The sequence below is a fragment of the Anopheles arabiensis genome, chromosome 2 (genome assembly GCF_016920715.1).
Source record: "Anopheles arabiensis isolate DONGOLA chromosome 2, AaraD3, whole genome shotgun sequence".
Classification (NCBI taxonomy): Eukaryota; Metazoa; Arthropoda; class Insecta; order Diptera; family Culicidae; genus Anopheles; species Anopheles arabiensis.
In genome coordinates, this window is record NC_053517.1 from 81,192,013 (window position 1) to 81,212,570 (window position 20,558).

Genomic DNA, 20,558 nt, shown 5'->3' on the forward strand with positions numbered 1-20,558 from the left:
ATCAAGGATTAAATGAGTATCTTTAGTTCAATTAGTCCACAGGGCTGGACTTTGCCGACCCCTGGTTTATAGCGATAAGTCTCTCAGTTTGATTTCGCAGAACGATTGAGAGATGGAAAGAGAGTTTTGCACATTCGCAAAAGCGTCCGCGCGTATGCGTGCTGTGGACCAGCTTAATTTTGGGGGCATTCACGAAGCAGTCTCATCGTCACGGACAATCTCCACAAACAAACAGCCAGTCAAGAGAAACCCATTCAACAAGCGGTGTGTGTGTGTGTGCGTTCGTTCAATGTCCGGCGGTGAAACAAAACATGGCGATATATTGTGCATTCGGCGAAATCTTCGAATCGATTGCCGGTAAAGATGAGCAGACATTGGCCCGTACCCTGGAACGATCGTCCATCAAAACCATGCTGTTGTTCGAATCTGTGTACGGCATTTCCCCGCTGCTGCACTGTGCACGGACCGGCGACATGAGTCATCTCGGATTGGTGCGCTGTCTGCTGAGGAGTGGCTTGTGTGATAGTGAGACGGTTGATAGCAAGGGCCGTACAGTGCTGGCCGGCTTAGTGGAGGCACATGCGCAAACCGAAAGCACTGCGGCTGCCGGCTTTCTCGAGCGGATGATCGAAATCGTCATCGAAGGAGCCGACGACTCCACCGCCTGCTATAGGATGCTGAAGCACAACTCCTTACCGCTGTTTAAAGCGTTTCTTTCGCTCAAGCAGTACGACGAGGGTCGGCTGTTCGAATGCCTTACCTGCGCGCTAACGAAGCTAAGAGTAAAACTGTCCATTTTAGCGGTGGATTTGGAACTGTTTGTCCTCGGCATACTGGCTGACTATGAGTTTCGGCATTTGTCGGGCAAGTGGACGGGCGGTCGCGGTAAAACGGTTGACGAATGGAAGGCTCAAGCTGGTGTTGTGATCGACTGCTGGTCCGTGATTGGGAAGAGGTACGATAATGCGTCGTGTAACGATATTGATAACCGGTTGCTGCATCGATTGCTGGTGATACATAACCACCTGTACTTTCTGCACTACCTAAACCAAAACCATCAAAGAAAATTCCTCGAACATCTGAGGCTGCATGAGGCAATATTTTGTTTGGCCGTGTTTTGGAACACTCTGACAGATCCACCTAAGTTTGCCATTTACCGATTCAGCATCAACAAACGCATCGTGATGGAATTTGTTCGTATGATTGCATTTCAGTTGGTGAAGGTAAAATGCTTTCTCGAGCAGACGGAGCAGAAGTTAAGGGAGATAATTGGCGAATGCGAAAGTACGATAGTCCACAAAAAAGAATCGTTGATCGCGGAGTTGATGGAGAAAATGAAGATATCATGTAAAGGGACCATATGCCAACAGTATGAAGCGAAATGGATCGCAATCGGAAGTAGCAACCAAAATCCTGACACGCTCATAATAGAAATGATAAAAAGAATAAGGAAGGAAGATAACGAATGGGCAAATTCAAAGGCACACGATCTAAAAGCACTTCAACAAATGCAGAAACAATGGCTCATTGAACAATTTGAGGATAGGTTAAGTTGCATCAAGCAGCCGCAAAACGTTGCCGACCGTATATTGGCAGAATTGAAACGGAACCCAGTGGACAGAATTGCCGCTACAATCGTAGCAAGCGAATCGTTCGATTTGGAGCATTTGATGCGAGGGAAAGATCGACGCACCAGGCGCAAGCTGATCAAATGTTACGGCCAGTTGAGGCAACTATACTCACTGCACAAAATCTACATCGTCTTCTCACATGTGTCCAGAGTGCAACCAGCCAACGTGGAAACGTTTCAGGACTGCTTAAAGCGCACCGTCATGACGCTGGGTGAGATGCTGAAAAACACCAAAAGTACCCCGAACATGCCAAACGGTCGGCTGAAGCAGGCCGTGGGCTGCATGATTACGCGCCGGTTCGCAGACATTGTCATTTCTTTGCGCAACAGCTATGCACGACCATTTTCCCTCTCACAATTGCTGATTGACGCAAATTTGGAACGGCGAGTGTATAGCTCTCTTCCCCAACAGACAGTCGTCATAAGGATGGTAATGAATCTGCTCTTTGTCGTGGTGATGGCAGAGGTGCGGCGCAGCTTCTACGGGATGTTGATGCGGTTCGGTTCGCTAGATGCGCTACGATCGCTACTGATCTATACCAGCGAGCAGGATGTGTTTTCTACCCCGATACAGACAGTTTTCGGGCAGGTTACGCAGTATTTTGCCAAAGTAAAGGGGCTGTTGGAGGAGCTGAGTGAAAATCCTGTTGGTAATACAGTTGAGTTCTCACAGCTAGAGGACATATTCCAAGTCCAGTGTGGCATTGTGGATGAGGTGAAGGCGATGCTAGCACCCGAAAAGGAGCTCGATTACGAGAGCTTGCGCCAAAAGTGCATTTCGTGCAACGATCTACCTACAATACGGAGGCTGCTGCACTCGAAGATTAATGCGTACCGGCCGAATGCGGTGCTGGAAAGCATTTGCAACAGATGGATCGGCAATGGCTCGAGCATATTGCGCGTCCCCGGGATGGTTGTTCGACTATCAGGTATCGATACCGAACTCGTGTGCAATGAGCTTGCGCGGATTGTTGATGCTACTAGAGAGGCGAAAACATCTTATGAAAACCATACACGCCAACTGATCGAAGATCTTAACATAAGTGAAGGAGTCGACGATGTCGAGGGTGTTGAACAGCTAACTGAGCTGCTAGCTCCGTACTACGAGAACATATTCTTGCTGGACAAAAAGTGGAGCGTGCTGAAGTCATTCTGTAAACAGCGACGCTTACCATGGAACGAAACGGATACACAAAAGCTGCGCCAGCGGGACGAGCAACAGCTGCAGACACTGTACGACGAGCGCCACCGCAAACTGCAAACGATTCTGGCCCGGCCAGACTTTCAACAGGTGGATCCGGTGCGACGGAATATCTTCGTACAGGAAGACATGAATGCTACGATGGAGCAGCTGCAGCTAGAGCTGTGTGCAATACTGACCGCAGTTGGATACTTTGGCGACAGATTTCAGCGCATCAAACAGGGCATACCGATAATACAGGGCAGAAACTATCGGAACCTGCTGGCGCACGACTCGCTCTGCTACAACATGCTCTCCGGCAGTGGGGACGTGAAAAAGACAGTCAATGCCTTGGTGTTTAACAGGCTGCAGATTCGGTTATTTGAAAGCAAGCAAAACGAATCGATCGAGCTTCACTTACCCTCACTAGAGAATATGTATCAATGGGTCGAGGAGCAACAGCAGCTCCTAGCATGTGTGCTTGCTGATGATCTTAACCAGACACATGCGATGATGCGATCCGGTGGAGAGATTAAGAGTTATTTTTGCTTCACACCGGATGTAGCGCAGTATTCGGCTGCATACTATTCCATAGGCCACAAAATAAAAGCATACTGTGCTCTTGCTCCATCCCTTGCACTATTGTTTGATCGCTATTTTCCCTTTTCGGCGAATACTGAGTAATGAGTTATGCCATAACTTGTGCTAGAGAGAATTCGAGTTTGACTCAAGTTCGTTGTTGAAGTCAAGTTGTTTTTAAACAAGGAACTGTTTCTAATCCCTACAAAACACATAAGACAAGCACGATCGGGCTCTCTTGAAATTAGGTGGCCAACACAGGGATTGGTAACACAGGGTTTCGTTGATAATGCCTGAACTCACCAGGACATCGTGCTAAATCTGTGGCACGTTTCCCGAACATTTACAGCTAGACCTGGACATACGGTTTAACAAATTGTTGATACGTACGTGTGTACATCAGCATACGAAAGATTCAGGAAATTGTCCCATAGCCTTAAAATAAAGCGAGAAACCCTGTAAACGACATACAGCAAATAACAATATCGCACATTATACTAGAAACAAACTGATCGGATATCATTTTAAACATCAAAGGTGAGACAATAAAATAAATTAATGATCTTAGCACTTTCGCAAGCTTACTTAAGTTTTCTTCATAGTTGCCTTCCTTTTTTATTTCTAAGGATTTACCGACATTTTACCATAATAAAACAAGGCAAAATTCGAACCACTAGTTCCGCCCGGATTTGGAGTTGTTCGGTGCCGTCCGGAGTCGCTCGATGTCGTTTGGAGTCATCCGGAGTCGTTCGGAGTCGTCTGGACTAGGCCGGAGACGTTTGAGTTGAGGTCGTCCGGAGTCGGCCGGAGTCGATCAGAATCAAAGTCTTTCGGAGTCGTTCAGAATCGATCAGAGTTGACTGGAATCGGTATCGATTGGAGTCAACAGGAGCCATTGGAGTCAACAGGTGCAATGTGCTTGTAAGCAGGCATTACATTACGTTGTGTTTTTTTTTGTCTTTTACTTTGCTCGTGCACTTTGTATACAGGCCTTTGTTTTGAAGGGCGACTCCTGCCGATTCAGGCCGACTTCAGATGACTCCGAATCCGGATGACCCCGGGCGATTCCGGACGATTTCGAACGACTCCGGATAATGCTGGGCGGATCTGCCTTTCCGAATCGGTTCCGAAATTGTCGCAGGCAGATCGGAGTCGACTCCAGATTTTTGTCGACTCCTAACCTATCACTAAACATCGCTAAGATGGCCGTACTGGAAAGATCGTCGATTCGCACAACAGTATTTTGGTTCAATGCATCTACAAGTGCTAGAGAAACAGCATCCAAGCCTTGTTTTCATTAAGACCGTCATACTGTCGCTAGGTCAAATCCAAATACTCAAATACTGTCGGAATCAAATCCGACCCGCGGGTGCAACGAGTTCGGGTCGACCCGAATGATGAGTAGGTGCAAAAAGCATAAGCGACTCCGACCCGTTGGGGCCGCGAGTTCGGGTCGAGTAATAAAACCACCTTGGACCGACCCGACCCGAACTTGCTGCACCAACGGGTCGGAGTCGCTTATGCTTTCTTGCACCTACTGAACCTACTTTTACTTTTAAGGTCGATCCGAACGACTCCGGATCGCTTACGGATGGCTCCGACCTGGTAGGTTCGGGTCGATCTGCCCATCACTAGTGTGTATGCCTATTGTTCCTCAGCTTTGTATTAAATAAAATACTCAACACAACACCGCAACACGTGTTTAATATTCCTGTTGAAAATTGTCATCTATGAAAGAACAGGCCGAACAGGAGCCGAGTTTGGTAAGGCGAAATAATGTTTTGGCAACATTTCGATTGGGAGTTTCATTAACACAGGTAAACTTACAGAATTTTGATTACGCACTACTTTACAGCGTTCGCACAGTGACGGTCACGGTGGCAACGAGGAGCACCACCGACAGCAGCCAACTAGCCCCGGCAACTGATGCGGCCCCAGACGGTCCAGTCGACGTACCGCCGGCCGACGGCACCTCTTCCGGCCCGTTCGGGATGACGTTCTCCTGCGTCTGCTCGTCGGTCGCCACCAGCACGGCGTTGCTGATCGTCTTCAGCAGCGGGTACTTGCCACTAACAGGCGGCGGTATCGTCAACCCCGCTCCGCCAAAGTCTTTGTACGTGTCCGCTTCCGGTGCGCACAGCCCATTGAAGTCGTCCGTATCGACCGACCACACCATCAGGCCGGCCAGTTTTTGCCGCACAGCAAATCGTACCTTGTTTGCGATCGAGCGCGTACTATCGTACACGACCACCTGCGAGGCAGTGCCGTTCGACTTGATCGCCACCATCTCGGAGGCGGCCGCGTCCCACTCGAGCGTCCAGTCGTCCGGATTGCGCTTCAGCTCCTCGCACACCTCGTTGTAGCCCATGAACCCGTTCTCTTTGGTGGAGGGCCCGGCAAACCCGACCTTATCGGACGTGTCGCCCAACCGGGCCTTCGCCATCGGGCTGACGAAGGTGCGACCGTAGAACGGGAGTCCCAGCACGAGCTTGCTGGCCGGTGCGCCCAGCTCGAGCAGATGCTCGATCGAGTACTCAACGTTCAGGAAGTCGCGGCTGGTTAGTGGTGCGTTCGGCCCGATCCGTCCGTCCCAGCTGCCCTTGTAGTCGTAGCACATGATGTGCAGAAAGTCCAGGTACTTCGAGAGCGCCTTCACGTCGTACGCCGAATCGATCGTGTCCTTGCCCGCACCGAACGCGGACGTTAGCAGCAGGTTGTGCTTGCGGAACAGCTGGCTCAGTTCGCGCACGAGCGCGACAAAGTTTTCCCGATCGGCCGGTTTGCCGCCGCGCTGCGTCGGATACTCCCAGTCCAGGTCAAGCCCATCGAACCCGTACTGTCTGCAAAGGGAGCCAAGGAAGAAGGTGAGTGAGTTTGCGAAAGGTTCGCCTTTGGGTACTGGCACTTACTTGACAAAGTCGAGTGCATTCTTCACGAACGCTTGGCGCCGTTCCGGGTTCGCCGCCAGGTTAGAGTACTTCTCCGAGCCCTCGTTCCAGCCACCGATGGCGAGCAGCACCTTCAGATGGGGATGTGCGGCCCTCATGCCGGTCAGCTTTTCGTACCCACCCTTACCGTAGTTGTCTTTCAGGTCCTGCCAGGCATCTGTGGCGAAGGGGAGCAACGGAAGCAATTCGTAAGAAGCATTAGTTAGATTAGGGAACACTAGAAGCCTTTTGCAAACTTACCCAGCGATTTGATGGCATTCTTCTCCTCATCCAGCCCGGCAAACGCGTAGATGGCATGCGTACAGAGGGTGGGATCGAAGGCGTCGAGCGGGTAGGACGCGCTACCGGTACGGTAAACGGCCCAGGTGGAGATGTAGCACGTCACCACCCGATCGTGGTCCGTCACTGTGAAAAGCATAGCGAGAGGTTGGATAAGTGGTACCGCCACAGCAAGGGCCAGGAAATTGTCACGCCTCAAACCGGGAAGTGGGCAAGAAAAAGGTGTAGTTTGTGCGCAGTATTTGCAAGTATGCGGCCACTGAAAACCCCCACGGCCATGGCGTCATGGTTGGATAACTGGTTTGCGCGGCAACCAAGAGGCATCGGAGCGTCTAGCTTAGTGGCTTGTATCGGATATGTATGGTGTTGTGGGTGTGTGTGTGTGTGTTTGTTTGTGTTCATTACCGGCATAGCATTACATGACTCGACTCAATCCTTGATAGCGCCCTTCGGTAGGGCCATCCATTTGATGGTTTTTCTTTGTGGCGCATTAATGCTACGAGGAATCTTGAGCTACAGGGCAAATGACCTAAAGGAAGGAATTCATTCGGAAGCTATTCGGCAAAGAAATGGCACACTATTGGGCCTGCCGAAGGTGAAAGTGGCATATCTAGATAGGGGTTTATGTGAAGATACTTGTGATAGTGATTAAAATGGTTACCGAATTCAATAATTCCAAATTCCAGTTTCGGTCCTCGAAGTCTGTGTTGGCTAATGTCGTTAGGGGAAGACTTAAACTACAGATCCTTGAGGAACTTGTTGTTAATCTGTTGCTAGGAATATGTGATTCTTCTTCTTTTTATTATTTAAACTAAAGATCCTAGAAGAACCTTTTGATATCATGTTTCTAGGAATAGGTACTTCTACTTCGATTTTTTTCCTGATTTGACGTAATGAACTAGGCGCGATCATACTGTCCAGAAAAATAGGCTTCCTCGACTCTTCCTTGAACAACGTCCAGTCTTGTTAGAGTAGGTACGTCTATGGAATAGGCCACTGGGTCCTACCCCGTAATAGTAACTTCAAGAAGTAACTCATATCTTCCATAATGGAACCTCTGCTGAGCAGGGAGTTGAATAATGCGTTCGCTTGTTCGGCTTGCTCTTCCGGGAAACCTGATACAGAAACGCCCTACCGGTTCGCGTACATTGAGTCGGTACATTCATCACACGGTTGGGGGGGGGGGGGGTCTTCCTCAAACACCAGGCCAGTCCAAAGGCCCTTAAATTGGGGCGCGGGAGTGTAATGTTTGTTTACAAAACGGCAGATGAGGAAAGAAAAAAACAAATACCACACCGTTCATTATCGTGTTCGTGTTTAGACGCACTTTGGGCGTTTGACAATACGCGTGGTTCATCTTCCGGTCCCCAAATGCTGGGCCCCTGTGGTTGCATCCACAAAATTCGATGGAAAAGCTAAATTTTTGAGAATTGTTGACTACTTTCCACTGTATACAATAAAACTGAATGTTTCAAATGTTTGAGCAAGTGTTAATGGGTGAGTTTCGCAATGTTTCAAATTCTACGATCGGCTGCGATCAGCATTTAAATTAACACCTTACAAGATCGCAGATAGGAACCGTCCGACAGCCGAAAAACATCCAAATATTCCACTCCGCTACGAAACCTAAGAGTCTTAACGTTCATCGGATGGTGACCTACAACAACGACGCTACGTGTGCGGTGTCGGAAATTGCTCATGATACGTTCTACCGTCATTTTGTGAAAAAAGCGGGGAAACTTTCACAGCGAAAAAATGGTGGTGAGACGAGGTATGTGTGAGGATTAATTGGCGCACTTTACACAGCTAGTGAATGCAGAGCGACCCACGATCGCGGCTGCATGAGTCATGCTATTGGCGGTGTGCCCCTTTTACGGGAGCAACAAAAGGAAGACAAAAACTAAGCCAAACACAACAACCAACCAAGAATGGGTTAAGAATTGCGGTTGCGTTTGAGGAAACCAGCAATGAGGAAGTATGAGCGGCCAATACCTAGAAGCGAACGATTAGTAATAACGTTCGGAATTTGTCTAACGTGAAACAAACAGGTTCTTGGGCTGGTTCTTCTTCGGTAGGAATGGATCCGAAGAAGGCTCAAGCAGATGCTAATGACGATTAATATTCCGTCCCATCCTGATCCCATGCACCCTCATGTAAATCATACATTTATTCGCAATCTTCTATGCTTTTACGCGCTTTGCTTGAGCTTGATTGCCACTTTCCCACAGAGCGAGCATTCTAGATCCTGCACGCGTATTTGGACGCGATCAGGAAGTCGAGCGTGGAATGGACTCCGGAGCTTAGCGATCGTTTCAACGAACTGCTCCAAGGCCAAACCACCTCAGGTGCAATCTGAGGTGTATGCGCGCATGCGAGATGGCAATCCATCCCATCAACGCGCTAGAGAAATGAGACGCTGATGGTAGAACAAGCTGTGGAACTCGTTCTACGTCCTATGGGGCAAGCATACTGGTCACATCCCACGGGAAGGGAGGAAGATGAACCATCTGAGGGGCCACCAGTGCCTAGCTGCTGCTAACATGTGGCCTATTAAGCTCTTACTTTCTATGATCGCGAGCAACTTTGCCCGCTTGGGCTAGGCCCAAATGGTGAGATATTATACATACCGACGGCGCCGCTCCCAGAACGGGCGTGTAGCAGCAGCACCGACAGAGCGACCAGCGTTAGGCAACAGCCAATCCTCGGCAATCGATTCACCGTCGGCAGCAGCATAATTATGTTGTCTGCTGGCTTCTGTCTCGAGCACACCAAGTCTCTGGGAATCGATCTTGCTCTTCCTCTTGTTTCCTTATCAGTTCTTGCTTCTCGCACTTTGGCGGTATTATATCGCGCAACACTTGTTCGACGGGGTTTGTTTCTTGTTTTCAATGATTTTTTTCCGTGTGCGCGTTTCTTCTCTACCGCCTACCGCCCCTAAATAGATCACTATCACTCACTTCCTTTGGCGTGTGCGCGGCGCTCCAGCGTAAAGATAAGCGTAAACAACACAAAATGCACAATTTTAAACGATTTTTTTTCATCACCGTCTACGGGGCCACCGATGCGTATCTGTGTGCTTTGTGTGCACCGATCTCTTAAATGTCACACACTTCCCTCACGCGCTCAAGTGAAGGGAATATACGAGGGAGCGTTCGCGCAAAGAAGTCGCCACGACATCAACGCGCACCAAGCAACGAACGCGCTTTCGAATGTTGGTCGAATGTTGGCAAAGGGAAGGGGATGGAAGGTGATCGCTTTGTGATGGACGCGAATGTGTAGAGCGGACCGACCGTCACGGCAGTTGCGCGAGAACCGTTGGCTTCCACGGTGCGGACAGAAGTGAAGCTAACCTTTTCCCCGCTTGTGTGGGCCACTTCTTGCGTGCGGTTGCTGCGGCCACCAATACCAGTGCACCGATGCACCACTACCACCATCACCACTAGCAATGTCGATTGGTGGTCGATTTGTGGCTCTCTGTCTTGTGCGCTGCGTGTACGGGTCTGAGAGAACCTGTCTTGTTCGGGGCATGTTGGTGCGGTAATGCTCTCTTTCAATGGAGTGTGCTTTTTGGTGCTCATTTTTGAGGGAAATATCGTACGCACGAAGCTTATATTATGTTCCGTGACCCAGTTCGTATCGGACTTCTATACTATTTTGCTGACGATTAGAAGAGGTTAGAAGTTCTCTTAAGTGTATGACTGTATCAGATCAATTGAATAAATGAAGGAAAAAATCAAGTTTGTATGTTCATTAAATGTAGTTGTAGTTTGTAGTTTGTACATTCATGTTTCTGAACGGGGAATCAGTCAAGAAGTATAATGGAGAAACTATTGTCTTGTCTTCTGTGGAAGACCGAAGATCGAAGATCATTTCTTTCGCATATTTGGCTACAAATCCATTGATTTGTGATGAAATTTGCCATCTTTACATTACAATACCGTTCAAGAGCTTTTACGTTACAACGTTTATTCATTTCTAACAAGTGCTTTTAGTTTCCCCAGTGTCGCGTGATAGGAGATTCTAACGCTAGATAAATGACCGCAATAGAGCCCTCGCGCGAAATAGATCCCCTTCCTAGCCGTAAAATGTGTAACTTTATAAAAGTAGTAGTTTATGAAGAAATACTATAACTTTTGCTCCCTAGCTCCGAAATGGTTGTATGTGAAATGAAGTACAATAAAACTATTGCTATTAAGTTTCAATCTGGAACGATCTCACTACATGCTTCCGACACCTGTGCAACAACACGGGAGAGCACGCATCACTGATATGATAGATATGCATTTATAAAGAGAGAGTGAGAGAGATTTTTTAATGATTTGTTTTCTTGAATTTCGATAAAAGATACTACTTCTAGACTGAGGTGCTATCTTATCCCGCAAGATTCCTGCTTTTTATCTATTAATTTCATCTCCTTTTTTTCCCTGCTATTCATTTCGTCACGGCTTGGTGCAATCACTTACGAAACTGTTCTTATTTTAGCCACCGACAGCTTGTGCCTTTTAAATTTTTTTTCTTGCTCTTTTGCTAACAAATCAGTGGATTTCTACTAATATCTTACACCATTTCATCTTACACCGAACCTACTTCACATCCTACGGGGGGTAAATCATGCTACACAACACTGATTCCGCTTCACAACAAGGCCTATATAAAGGAGTCTCTAAAGCTGTGAGTGTGCGCCTTGGGCTGCAGGGTACGAAAGAAAACAAACTTTTCCACGAAAAGGAATGCGTGCGACGCCGTATCGGGTTTCTCGTCTGTTTTACAGTCTCTCTCTTCGCTTGTTAATTCGTTTAAATGTCTATTTTCACAGACTTTTTAAAAACTCTTCGCTTGTAGCTAAAACTCCCCCAACTCAACCTTTACTGTGTGTGTGTATTGTTTGAGTTTGATATAAATAATGCTGATCGATAGAAACAAATATAGAGAAACAGGGAATATCGAAGATATACAAAGTCTACAATCTCATAAAAGCTCGTTTGGAGAAAGTGGATTTTTTGTTTAAAGCGGTACAATAGTACGCGTTCCACTTTGACTAAGTATAGCAGTTCCACAAAGCAGTGCATAAAAGGTTCACAAACATGGTCGATGCATTTGTTAAAATAGATGCTCAGAGTAAGGAGTGGTAAAAGGTCGCCCTGCCCCTATCTGTCGGGGTTCGCTGCCTAACGCTAACTGTCTAAAATCTCATCTGCATCGCACGTAATTTGTGGCGGTTTTCTCGAAAGGTTGGTAAAAATGGTAATTCTCCTTAACGGTGTTGTGTTTTGATTGTATGAGCAGCGATATGCTGAGCGGTACCCGGTAGTACGATAAAAAAGTATCACTTTGAGGAGGACGTCGTCCGCTGTGTCTCGCTGTTCGGCGTGTACGGCGGCGGCGGCGGCGGCGTTGGCGCCTCCCATTGGAGGGGTGAGTAGTGGTTAGAGTTAGTACTTCAAACGACCATCGGCCGTCGCTAGAGAGGCATGCCGTGACATCGGTACCGGTGACGGTGGGCCGGACGAGTTGCGGCTGTCGGGCTGCAGCAGCGGCACGCCCGCCGCCGTCAGACGAGTCTTTGAGTCATTCTCCTGAAACCGTTCCATAATTTTGGCCACTATCATCGACGGTGGAATGTGTGGATTACCTGCCGGGGGCGGGAAAGGGCGAGATCGGTTAAAGAAATGTTCAAGTTTGCTTTTGGTGTGTTTACCAATCAAATCAATCAAATCACACAAATGCAATATTTAAAAATCATAATGTTGCGAAACACGAAACTCAGGCGAAACGAAGTACACAAAAATAATGGTAAGTATGTACAGAAATTCGTGGGTATAAATTATAAATTTAGTAAAACTCAAACATGATTAACAGACAAACTTTCTACATTTTGATCGTATAGTTTCTACATTAAAATTTAATAAAGAACAATCTAACGACAAAGCATAAGGTATGTTAAATAGTTGTTATAGTACAATAAATGTGAAATGTTTATTAAATTGAAAAAGTGTCAATCATGCAGTTAATAAACTAAGAACAAATAAAAACAAATGCACCCGAAACGAACAACACGAACAGCAGCACAAAGAACATTCGAAAACAAGCAGACATAATAAACACACACTATAGTGGAAATGGTTGTTTACCACAAGTTTGACACTGTAACTCCTTGTTGCTAGCCACCTTATTTTCGTATCCTCCACGCAACGAACTACTGCGCCCCCTTTTCGTCCGTTGTTAATCGTATGCACAACATGTCGTGTAGTGTACATTAAGTAGGTGCTAATAGACTAGACTAGCGTTAGAGAGACAGGACGGGACAGGTAAGTGTGCATGTGTCTGTTTGATGATTGTGCGCACAGTTGTGCAGTGAGCGAGACGACGAGATGGACACACGAAAGTACGATTGTAACAACCCGCCTGGATGGATGGACACCGCAGCAACGATCCCTTGGCTATATGATGAGGATGAATGCGTATGCTTACGGGTGGCATATCCCTCCACCATTACCACCACCACCATGGAGTGAAGTTTGTGAGCATGGGTCGGTTTTTTTTACATGGGTCGCGACTGAAAGCGCTGCAGTATGTGCAGCTTTTCGTAATCGGCTAAATAGACGAACGCGACACCATCACGGCACGGGGATGGAAGAAAGAATCGAAATCGAAGGAAACGATGTAGTTTTACACATGTGAGTCACCTTTGCCTGTTGTCTATGACTGGTAACGGTGGGTGAAAAAGCATTGACTGTACCCCTACACCACCCTGTCACCATGTACCGGCGCTTGTTTTGGACGCGCAGTTATGAATCGTTTGAAGTTGTGTCCCGGCGGACCGGCAAACTTACCTACAAGCCCCCGATAGCCGAGCACGCTGTTCTCGTGGATGTGCATCGACAGCTGCTGCTGGCGCAGGAACGCTTCCGTATCGACGCCACGCACTTGGGAGGGTTTTAAAAACCTGCAAACAATAAGATGAAACCCGTTAGTGTTCCGTGGGCAAAACAGCTGCCACGCAAAAAGGCAACCCGTACCGTTTGGGTATTTTCGCCAACACGTCCGTACTGTGCGGTGCGGGCCCAAAGCCCAGATTGAGCAGTATCTTCTCCGGGTCCGGTTTGCGCGCGTTCAGCAAACTCTCCACGCTGGAGCATCGGCTCGAGTCGGACTGCAGTGAGCTGTCCTTCACCAGCATCGTGCTGCGCCGCCTCGGGGACGATTGCTGCTGGTGCAGCGGTTGCTGTTGCTGCTGCTGGTGGTGGAGCTGGTGTTGCGACGGGTGGTCCTGCTGAATGCTGAGCTTGCTCGACGTGCGCGGTATCGGGCTGACTGGCACGGAGCGGGTGAGATTACTCACGCTTCCATGCTCGTTAATGCTCGAGCTCGTGTTGAGCGAGGACGGATTCGGGCAGCTGTTGTTGCACTCGCTGATCGCGAACGAATCGTCGTCGTCGTTCATCTCGCTGAAGCTGCGCCCAATCTCCATCAGATTGTAGCGCCGGGCAGTGGCACGCGGATTTTCACTCGAGCTGCGCCCGATCCGCCCAATGCCCATGCGGTGCGTCTTCGGCTTCGGCGGGTTCAGGTACGCATCGTACCCGTAGCCCGGCAGGACGGACGCACCGTCGAGTATGTTTTCCTTCTCCTCCTCGTCCTCCTCGCTGATCATGCCCGGGATGAGCTCGTCCGACTTGGGGAACGATTCGTCGAAGGAAAACTCGTACGGATCGGTCGGATCCACGTCGACGACGCTGACCTCCAGCGGTTCGTGATGCTGCGGCGATACGGATCGCTCGTGCTCCGATTCACTCGCCGGCGGTTCTAGCTCACCCTCGAAGCCACTCTCAACGGGGTTTGGCTCATCCGCACCCGACTGGACGGGCTGCGCTTCGTGTGCCTTTCGAGCGTCGGCGCTTTCTCGACTCCCGCCGCTCAGCATGTTGCGAATGTCCAGATTTTTCGCCTTCATCAAACCGTACTTGGCCTTGTTCATGTTCAGCTTGTCATAGAACTCGTTTATTTTGCTCTTTCCCACCACGAAGGGTGAAGGTGCGGCTGTGACTTCTCCCTTCTCCGTACTGTGCCGGCCATGCTCGACATGTTCCGGATTTCCCATCTCAGCCACACCTTCCCCTGCTGTCGTCGTCGTCGTCGGCGGACTCTGCTCGAGATTCGATCCGGATCGATTGAACTTTCCGAGCAGCGATTTTTTCGACAAAAAGTTCCGAATCGACAGCCCGGACGGTGCTGCTCCTTCGCTTACTGGCATCTGTTTCGCACCCTCGTCCGGCTTGGCCGCTTTCGGTGTGCTGGTGGCAAGAGAACTGATCGGTGGCTCCGAAGGAAGGCCATGGTTAGTGGTGCTGCTTGTACTGCTGTGCTTGTTCAGGTCGCTATCGATAAGTACGCGGTCCGGTTGGTCACTGTGCTGCTGCTGATGCTCGTACGCGAATGCTTGCCGCTCCTCTTCGCTGTCCGTTTCGAGCGGTTCACCGGTTTCGCCGGCACCCGTCCAGCCGCGGTCAGGCCGATCGTGTCCTTCTGTTTGTGGCACCGTTCCCGCCGCTAGCTGATCGGACCGGGTGTAGTTGGACACGTACGCCGACGGATCATTGTCTTGTCCTGTGGCGATCTGTGCATCGGAACCGGTCGATTGCTCTCCCGCACCGGCACCGGACGGTATCTGTATCGAATCGACCCATTTCTGTACCGAGGCCGGGCTTTTCTTTCGCATTTCATCGACGATATCGTTCAGCCAGTAGCGTACCCGGGATCGAACTGGAAACAAGCGGGAAGAAAGTAACGATTAGTAAGGGTGTTTTGAACAGTGCCGTTTGACACATTTCATATTGAGTTGTACAGAAGAAAATTAACCGTGCAATCGGTGGAAAAAGTGAGGCTGAAACATCGACAAACACACGCACAAAAACGGAGTTTATAGAGAAGCTAAAAGAGGAGGAGGGCATACAGGTGCAAAGAAAGGTGAAACCGATCGTAATGATGAGCTAAAGAGTGAAAACAATTAGTGCCATTGTAGGGTAACTTTTTTTCTCTACATTTCGTACTTGAACGTAGTTAAAAAAGGATAAATTAAATAAGAACAAATATAGGTACGGAAACAGTAGGAGTGTTCTCTTCATGCTGCGTGAAAGAGATCGAGGAGTTGAAGGCTACAAATGGAACACACAAAGAGTTTCTGTTTCTTGCTAAGAATGGATGTGAAAAGTGAAGTTGTTCTTTTCATTTTTAAGCGATGAAATACGAGGTTCAACATCTTTAGTAATAAATTAAAGAACTAAAAACAATCAACACAACTCATTGTTTTATCCTAACGTGCGACGTTTCATGACGACTGTTAAACGTGGCTTTTAGACAAAACTGTATATTACAACTGAATTTTTGATAAGTTTGCATTGGCTTAATGTAAATATTATACCACTCTGGGTCACTTGGAATAAATGTCCATAATATACATTCACATATCCATAGTTCAATGGATTTCAACCAGTCTCTTTACGTGTACACGCAATTTGAAACACATTTTCGTAACGATTTGTTAAAACCCATTTCAGCTCCAACTCACTTATGTGGCGGGATCGGATTCGATGCAACTGTGACGTTCGTTCCTCCCCATTTTTGCCTTCCCTGTCCGTGTCCAGGTATCTCAGCAGATGCTCAATTTCCATTCTTTCCAAAAATATCACTTCAAACATGGTGGTGCCACACACAAACACACCACGAAATTCACACGCAAGGAACGTTTCGCGCAAATGCAGCGCAACGATCTGCTCGCAAACGGTGCCAAACACGTACTGCCATCGGACAATCCGATCGCGCCGTGTTGGGGTTGGCCGTGATCACGCACCACACGGCTGCTGCTGTGTGTTGGTGTGATGGGCGCCTTGAGCAAAGGAGGCAAACAACATGTTTGCGCATGGATCAACGTATTCGGACCGCATCCTCCGTCCGTGTCGCGGGTTAGTGGGGGTTTTTATGGCATTTGAAGGGAAAGAGAGAGAGAGAGAGGCAGGGGGATATGCCTCCACCGGTCCGAGATCCACCACCCCCTGCATTTTCTAGCTTATCAGGACCATTTATAGAGCCAGTTCATGCGTACGTACACTGCACACGGAAGCCCAACGGAAGGGTAAAAGGTAAAAGGGGGTGGGTGGGTATGTGTAACAAGGTAGTCGAGGGCACTGTTTCAGTTCGGGCAGTTCTGTCAACAAATGTCGCGCCGGTCGCGATCAGTGATACGGAAAGGTGCAATCGTATTTATCTGGCAGGGTGTGTTTGCGAGGAGGGGCGAACAAATATGATAGAGGAAATTTTGAAAATTGCATCCTAAAGCGGAGGAACGTGGGGGAGGAAGAGAAAGGCAATAAAAATTCTCCCGTATCGGACGTGTTTGCTTTAAAACCGTGAATAACCGGAATAATTAAACAACACGTGCTTTGAGTCATCGGATTGTTTTAGCACAGTTTTGGGTGTAATTAACCGAAGTGAAGACGCATGCATATTTGGAAACTTGAAAGTTCAATGAATCGAGTAAATTATACCCGGCGGATTACAGCAAAGAAAGAACGAATACTAAGCACGATCAGACAGCGTGTCACTGGACGAGACTGGACCATATAGAGGGCATACGACAAATTAATCATACAGGAATGTGTACAAATATTTCTAAAAGATTACATCGCAATTTAAACAGTCTTTTGTGGGTGTGTGTGTTTGTGTCGGTCGCGATTCGCGATTTGCTACTTTAAAGATCATTCGTACCGGCGGGAGAGGAAACGGGAAGCCAGACCTGCCGTAACTGATAATAGTAAAAGTGCACAGAAACACGAGCCTGCACAATGTGCTCGGAGGACTGTTGTGTTCCTGTCCGCAGCTTCCTCTCTATCACTTCCATCGCTTCACACGCGGTCAGCAGGCCGTACGCTGCCCATCTCAGGTTGCAGAGCCGTGTCAATGCCGGGCAGAGTTGTTGTTGATGAGCTGTTTTGCTCCTATGTACTGAGTTTGTTTGACTCATTGTCAACACATTTCTGCGCTGAATGGCTGCGGGCCACTCGGGACCAATTCGCACGCGGTCAAGCGCAGGGAAAGGTTTCAGAGGTATGGGGTAAAGGAAAAATATTGTTCATCCTATTCTACCCCGGTTGGGAAGGTGGTGGTTGTGTGGGGTCGCACTTGCATGTGCTTTTTCTCATGCCGCACGCCATGTGCGGGGTGCGTAGTTTTGACGAGGGGCGCCAGTGTGGAACGACAACAATATTGGGTGGATTTTCATTTCAAGCAGCCGCAAACCAGAAAAGGCAACGTGCCGGACGGGGTAGCGCGTTTGCTCACCTCGTTTCACATGCAGCGTGTGTGTGTGGGTGTGTTGTGTGCGATGGTAAATATTTACTACATTTTGGAAGCGTTGGAAGAGAAGAGAAGAAAATGGAAAATTATAATTTAAACGAATCGTTTGAAGGTAACAAAAAAAACAACAAATCAGAGAAGGAAAAAGAGAGCGCGATAGAGAGGAGTAGAAGGAAGAGCAACATTACATTCGAGTCAGCCGTATGTAATGTTGTTTCCTTTGGCACAAGTGTATACAGCTAATACATTCAGGTGCTTCTAGGCAAGGACAAACCGTTAGCGGGTCCGCGAGCCGAGCCGGAACATTCTGCACCGGCCAGTTCCACGCTGGCTTCCGCTGCCCCGCACTGGACGAACGGTGCTTGGTGTTCTGTTTCTGCTGCAAATACGCCCTCTTCTTCCACCAGCAGCTGCTGTTCCGCCAGATCGCATTGTTGTTGCTGCTGCTGCTCCGAACGGAGATGCTGCCGGTGTTGTTGTTGCTGTTCGTTATGACGGTCCATCGCTAACTGCGCGGTTGCCAAGGTTACGAGAAACGGGTGTGGAGAAAAGTTCACACAATGAATAGTGGACCGAGTTGGTTTCCCCCTCTAAACACACACACACAAACACTCAGATCAGCTACGGGGGGGAAAACACGATAGAAACACCTCGAGCCCATCGGAGCGGGACACAACATTAGTAAGGGCATGTGTTGTACGTGATGTGTGACCTTCCGAAAGGGTGAGACATCATACGTGTTAGCATCGCACTGATATTCCATAAATCTCAATCGATATGCAGCTGTACCGGACACCTTATACAGGTAGGAGATGGCACCAGATTCGCCACGGCCAAAGATATCCTTGGGCCCCAGGTACACTGACCGCATCTTTCTCTTGCGCGAGGTTCCGCGATGAGTCAGCAGTTTCTTGTTGCGTTGCGTGGGTGAAGGGGAAAAGTGGAGATAAATATCTTACCTATTTACGGTTTGACGGGTTGCCTCTGCTTCATGTACGCACTGGTGCGTGGGACGGATTTGGAACACTAGCCCCAACAAATGGTGTCGATGAAGATTGGTTGTGATGAACGCACAGGCTCCAGCTGCTGGATGATCGAGGAGTTGATGATCCCGCAAAAAGAACAAAACCACACTGTTTGCTGTTTGCTAGATTACTTCCGCAAATGATGCTGCTCCCATTGCCTTGGAACGCTCCCTAGGCCCCCCTCCCCGTGTAGGTGTGCGTTGACACCACGGAACAGCTTTTCGATGGTTTGGGCCCGCAAAAGCGTCCTCCAATAGGCACGAAACTTTTCCACCTCAATATAACTCACGGCTCACGACGGGCTGCAATAAAATTTACACCTTCGCGTTCCGCAAAACACGCGAACAAATTAAACCGAAAAAACAACAAGAAACGAAAATTAACACCTACGAAACCCATAAAATGTAGCCAAACAACAGCACCGTTCCGTACTCGCACTGCCTCGCATGACGTTCGCCGTTTGACAGTTTGCTTGTCAGCTGATTTGTGTTGTTGCTACGGCACAGTGGGATGCCGCCGATGAAATCGTGAAGATGTTTTTTTTTTAATTATTATTCGTTTTATAAATTCAATTCTGGAGAGTGCGTTAATTGTGCCTCTTTTTGAGCACTTAGATGGGAACATTTCTCATCTGTATTTTTTAAACAGCTGTTGCCGGGAATACTTTTTACTGTACCGGTTCCGGAACTGGAACAGGTTAGCAATTCGTGCATTAAGACAGTTCCAGGTTCACTTTTTAGAATGGCATATTAAACAGAACCATTTTTTTTATCGATATGGGTTTGGGATGCGGCTTCAGTTACAGGAGCGATGTGGCGTTAGGATGAATTCCAGAACTTGTATAAGTTCAGGTTCAGTTCTAGGACAGTTAATGATTCGGGATCAGTTTCTAGATTGTTTTGGTACGGTATCAGTTCCATGACCATTATCGATTGTAGTGTTGCGACCCGATTGCATCCAGTATTGCTATACATTCATGAACAGTTTCAGGGTCGGTATTCATATCGGATCCATCGGATTTCATATCAGTAACATGGTCAGGTGGGTTCAGTAAAGGTTTTAGGAACAGTATTTGCTTGAATCAGTTCTGGAGCTGATATGACATCGAAATCTATTGCTGGATCGATAAACGTTCAGAACTTATACCGAACTGGCTTCCAGAACAATTCCTAGACTCATCTTAGTTCAGGATCAGCTCTAGAATCGGTGTGGATTCATGATCAATTACAATACCGATATGGGTCTAGGATCGCTTCTAGGAACTAACCGGGTTCACGATCAGTTCCAGTATATTCCGGCAAGAACAGAATCAGTTCCCGGATTGACATGGGTTCGAGATCAATTGTAGGTACTGGTATGACTTTAAGTTTAGTTCCAATTACACTACAAGTTTAGGGTCAAATATCGGTTCAGGATCTCCAGCACTGCTCCAGGACCGGCATAGGTTGAGGACCATTTCAATAGTCGTCATTGGTTCGGGGTCAGTTATAAGATAAGCTTTACCTGTTTGGAGCTTTATTATATTGTATTGAATAGTGACCTAGGAATTACGGAATAGACTTATC

General features: G+C 48.1%; 1 protein-coding gene across 3 annotated transcripts; it reads right to left on the reverse strand.

Annotated features, from left to right (window-relative positions):
- Positions 1-5,148: 5,148 nt before the first annotated feature.
- LOC120908520 lies at positions 5,149-19,456 on the reverse strand. 3 transcript variants are annotated; one of them, XM_040319599.1, is made up of 7 exons: positions 18,928-19,456; positions 18,243-18,477; positions 13,636-15,379; positions 13,450-13,562; positions 6,578-6,742; positions 6,299-6,494; positions 5,149-6,229 (listed from the first exon to the last, which is right to left on the reverse strand). In XM_040319599.1, the coding sequence occupies exons 2-7, from the start codon at positions 18,469-18,471 to the stop codon at positions 5,239-5,241; spliced, it is 3,438 nt and encodes a 1,145-aa protein (XP_040175533.1). In that variant the 5' UTR covers positions 18,472-18,477; positions 18,928-19,456; the 3' UTR covers positions 5,149-5,238. The 3 variants fall into 3 exon arrangements, with proteins under 3 accessions (XP_040175533.1, XP_040175535.1, XP_040175534.1); XM_040319601.1 differs by lacking the exon at positions 18,243-18,477; XM_040319600.1 differs by lacking the exons at positions 18,243-18,477; positions 18,928-19,456 and adding an exon at positions 16,185-18,010.
- Positions 19,457-20,558: the final 1,102 nt, after the last annotated feature.

What these genes read in the sequence shown, in the direction of transcription:
- LOC120908520 (XM_040319599.1), bottom strand. Translation starts at nt 18,471, where the DNA reads ATGGACCGTCATAACGAACAGCAACAACAACACCGGCAGCATCTCCGT. An exon ending in TTGGCGAAAATACCCAAACG is followed by an intron (nt 13,563 to 13,635) that starts GTACGGGTTGCC and finishes TATTGTTTGCAG; the next exon opens with GTTTTTAAAACCCTCCCAAG. An exon ending in AATGCACTCGACTTTGTCAA is followed by an intron (nt 6,230 to 6,298) that starts GTAAGTGCCAGT and finishes CTCCCTTTGCAG; the next exon opens with ACAGTACGGGTTCGATGGGC.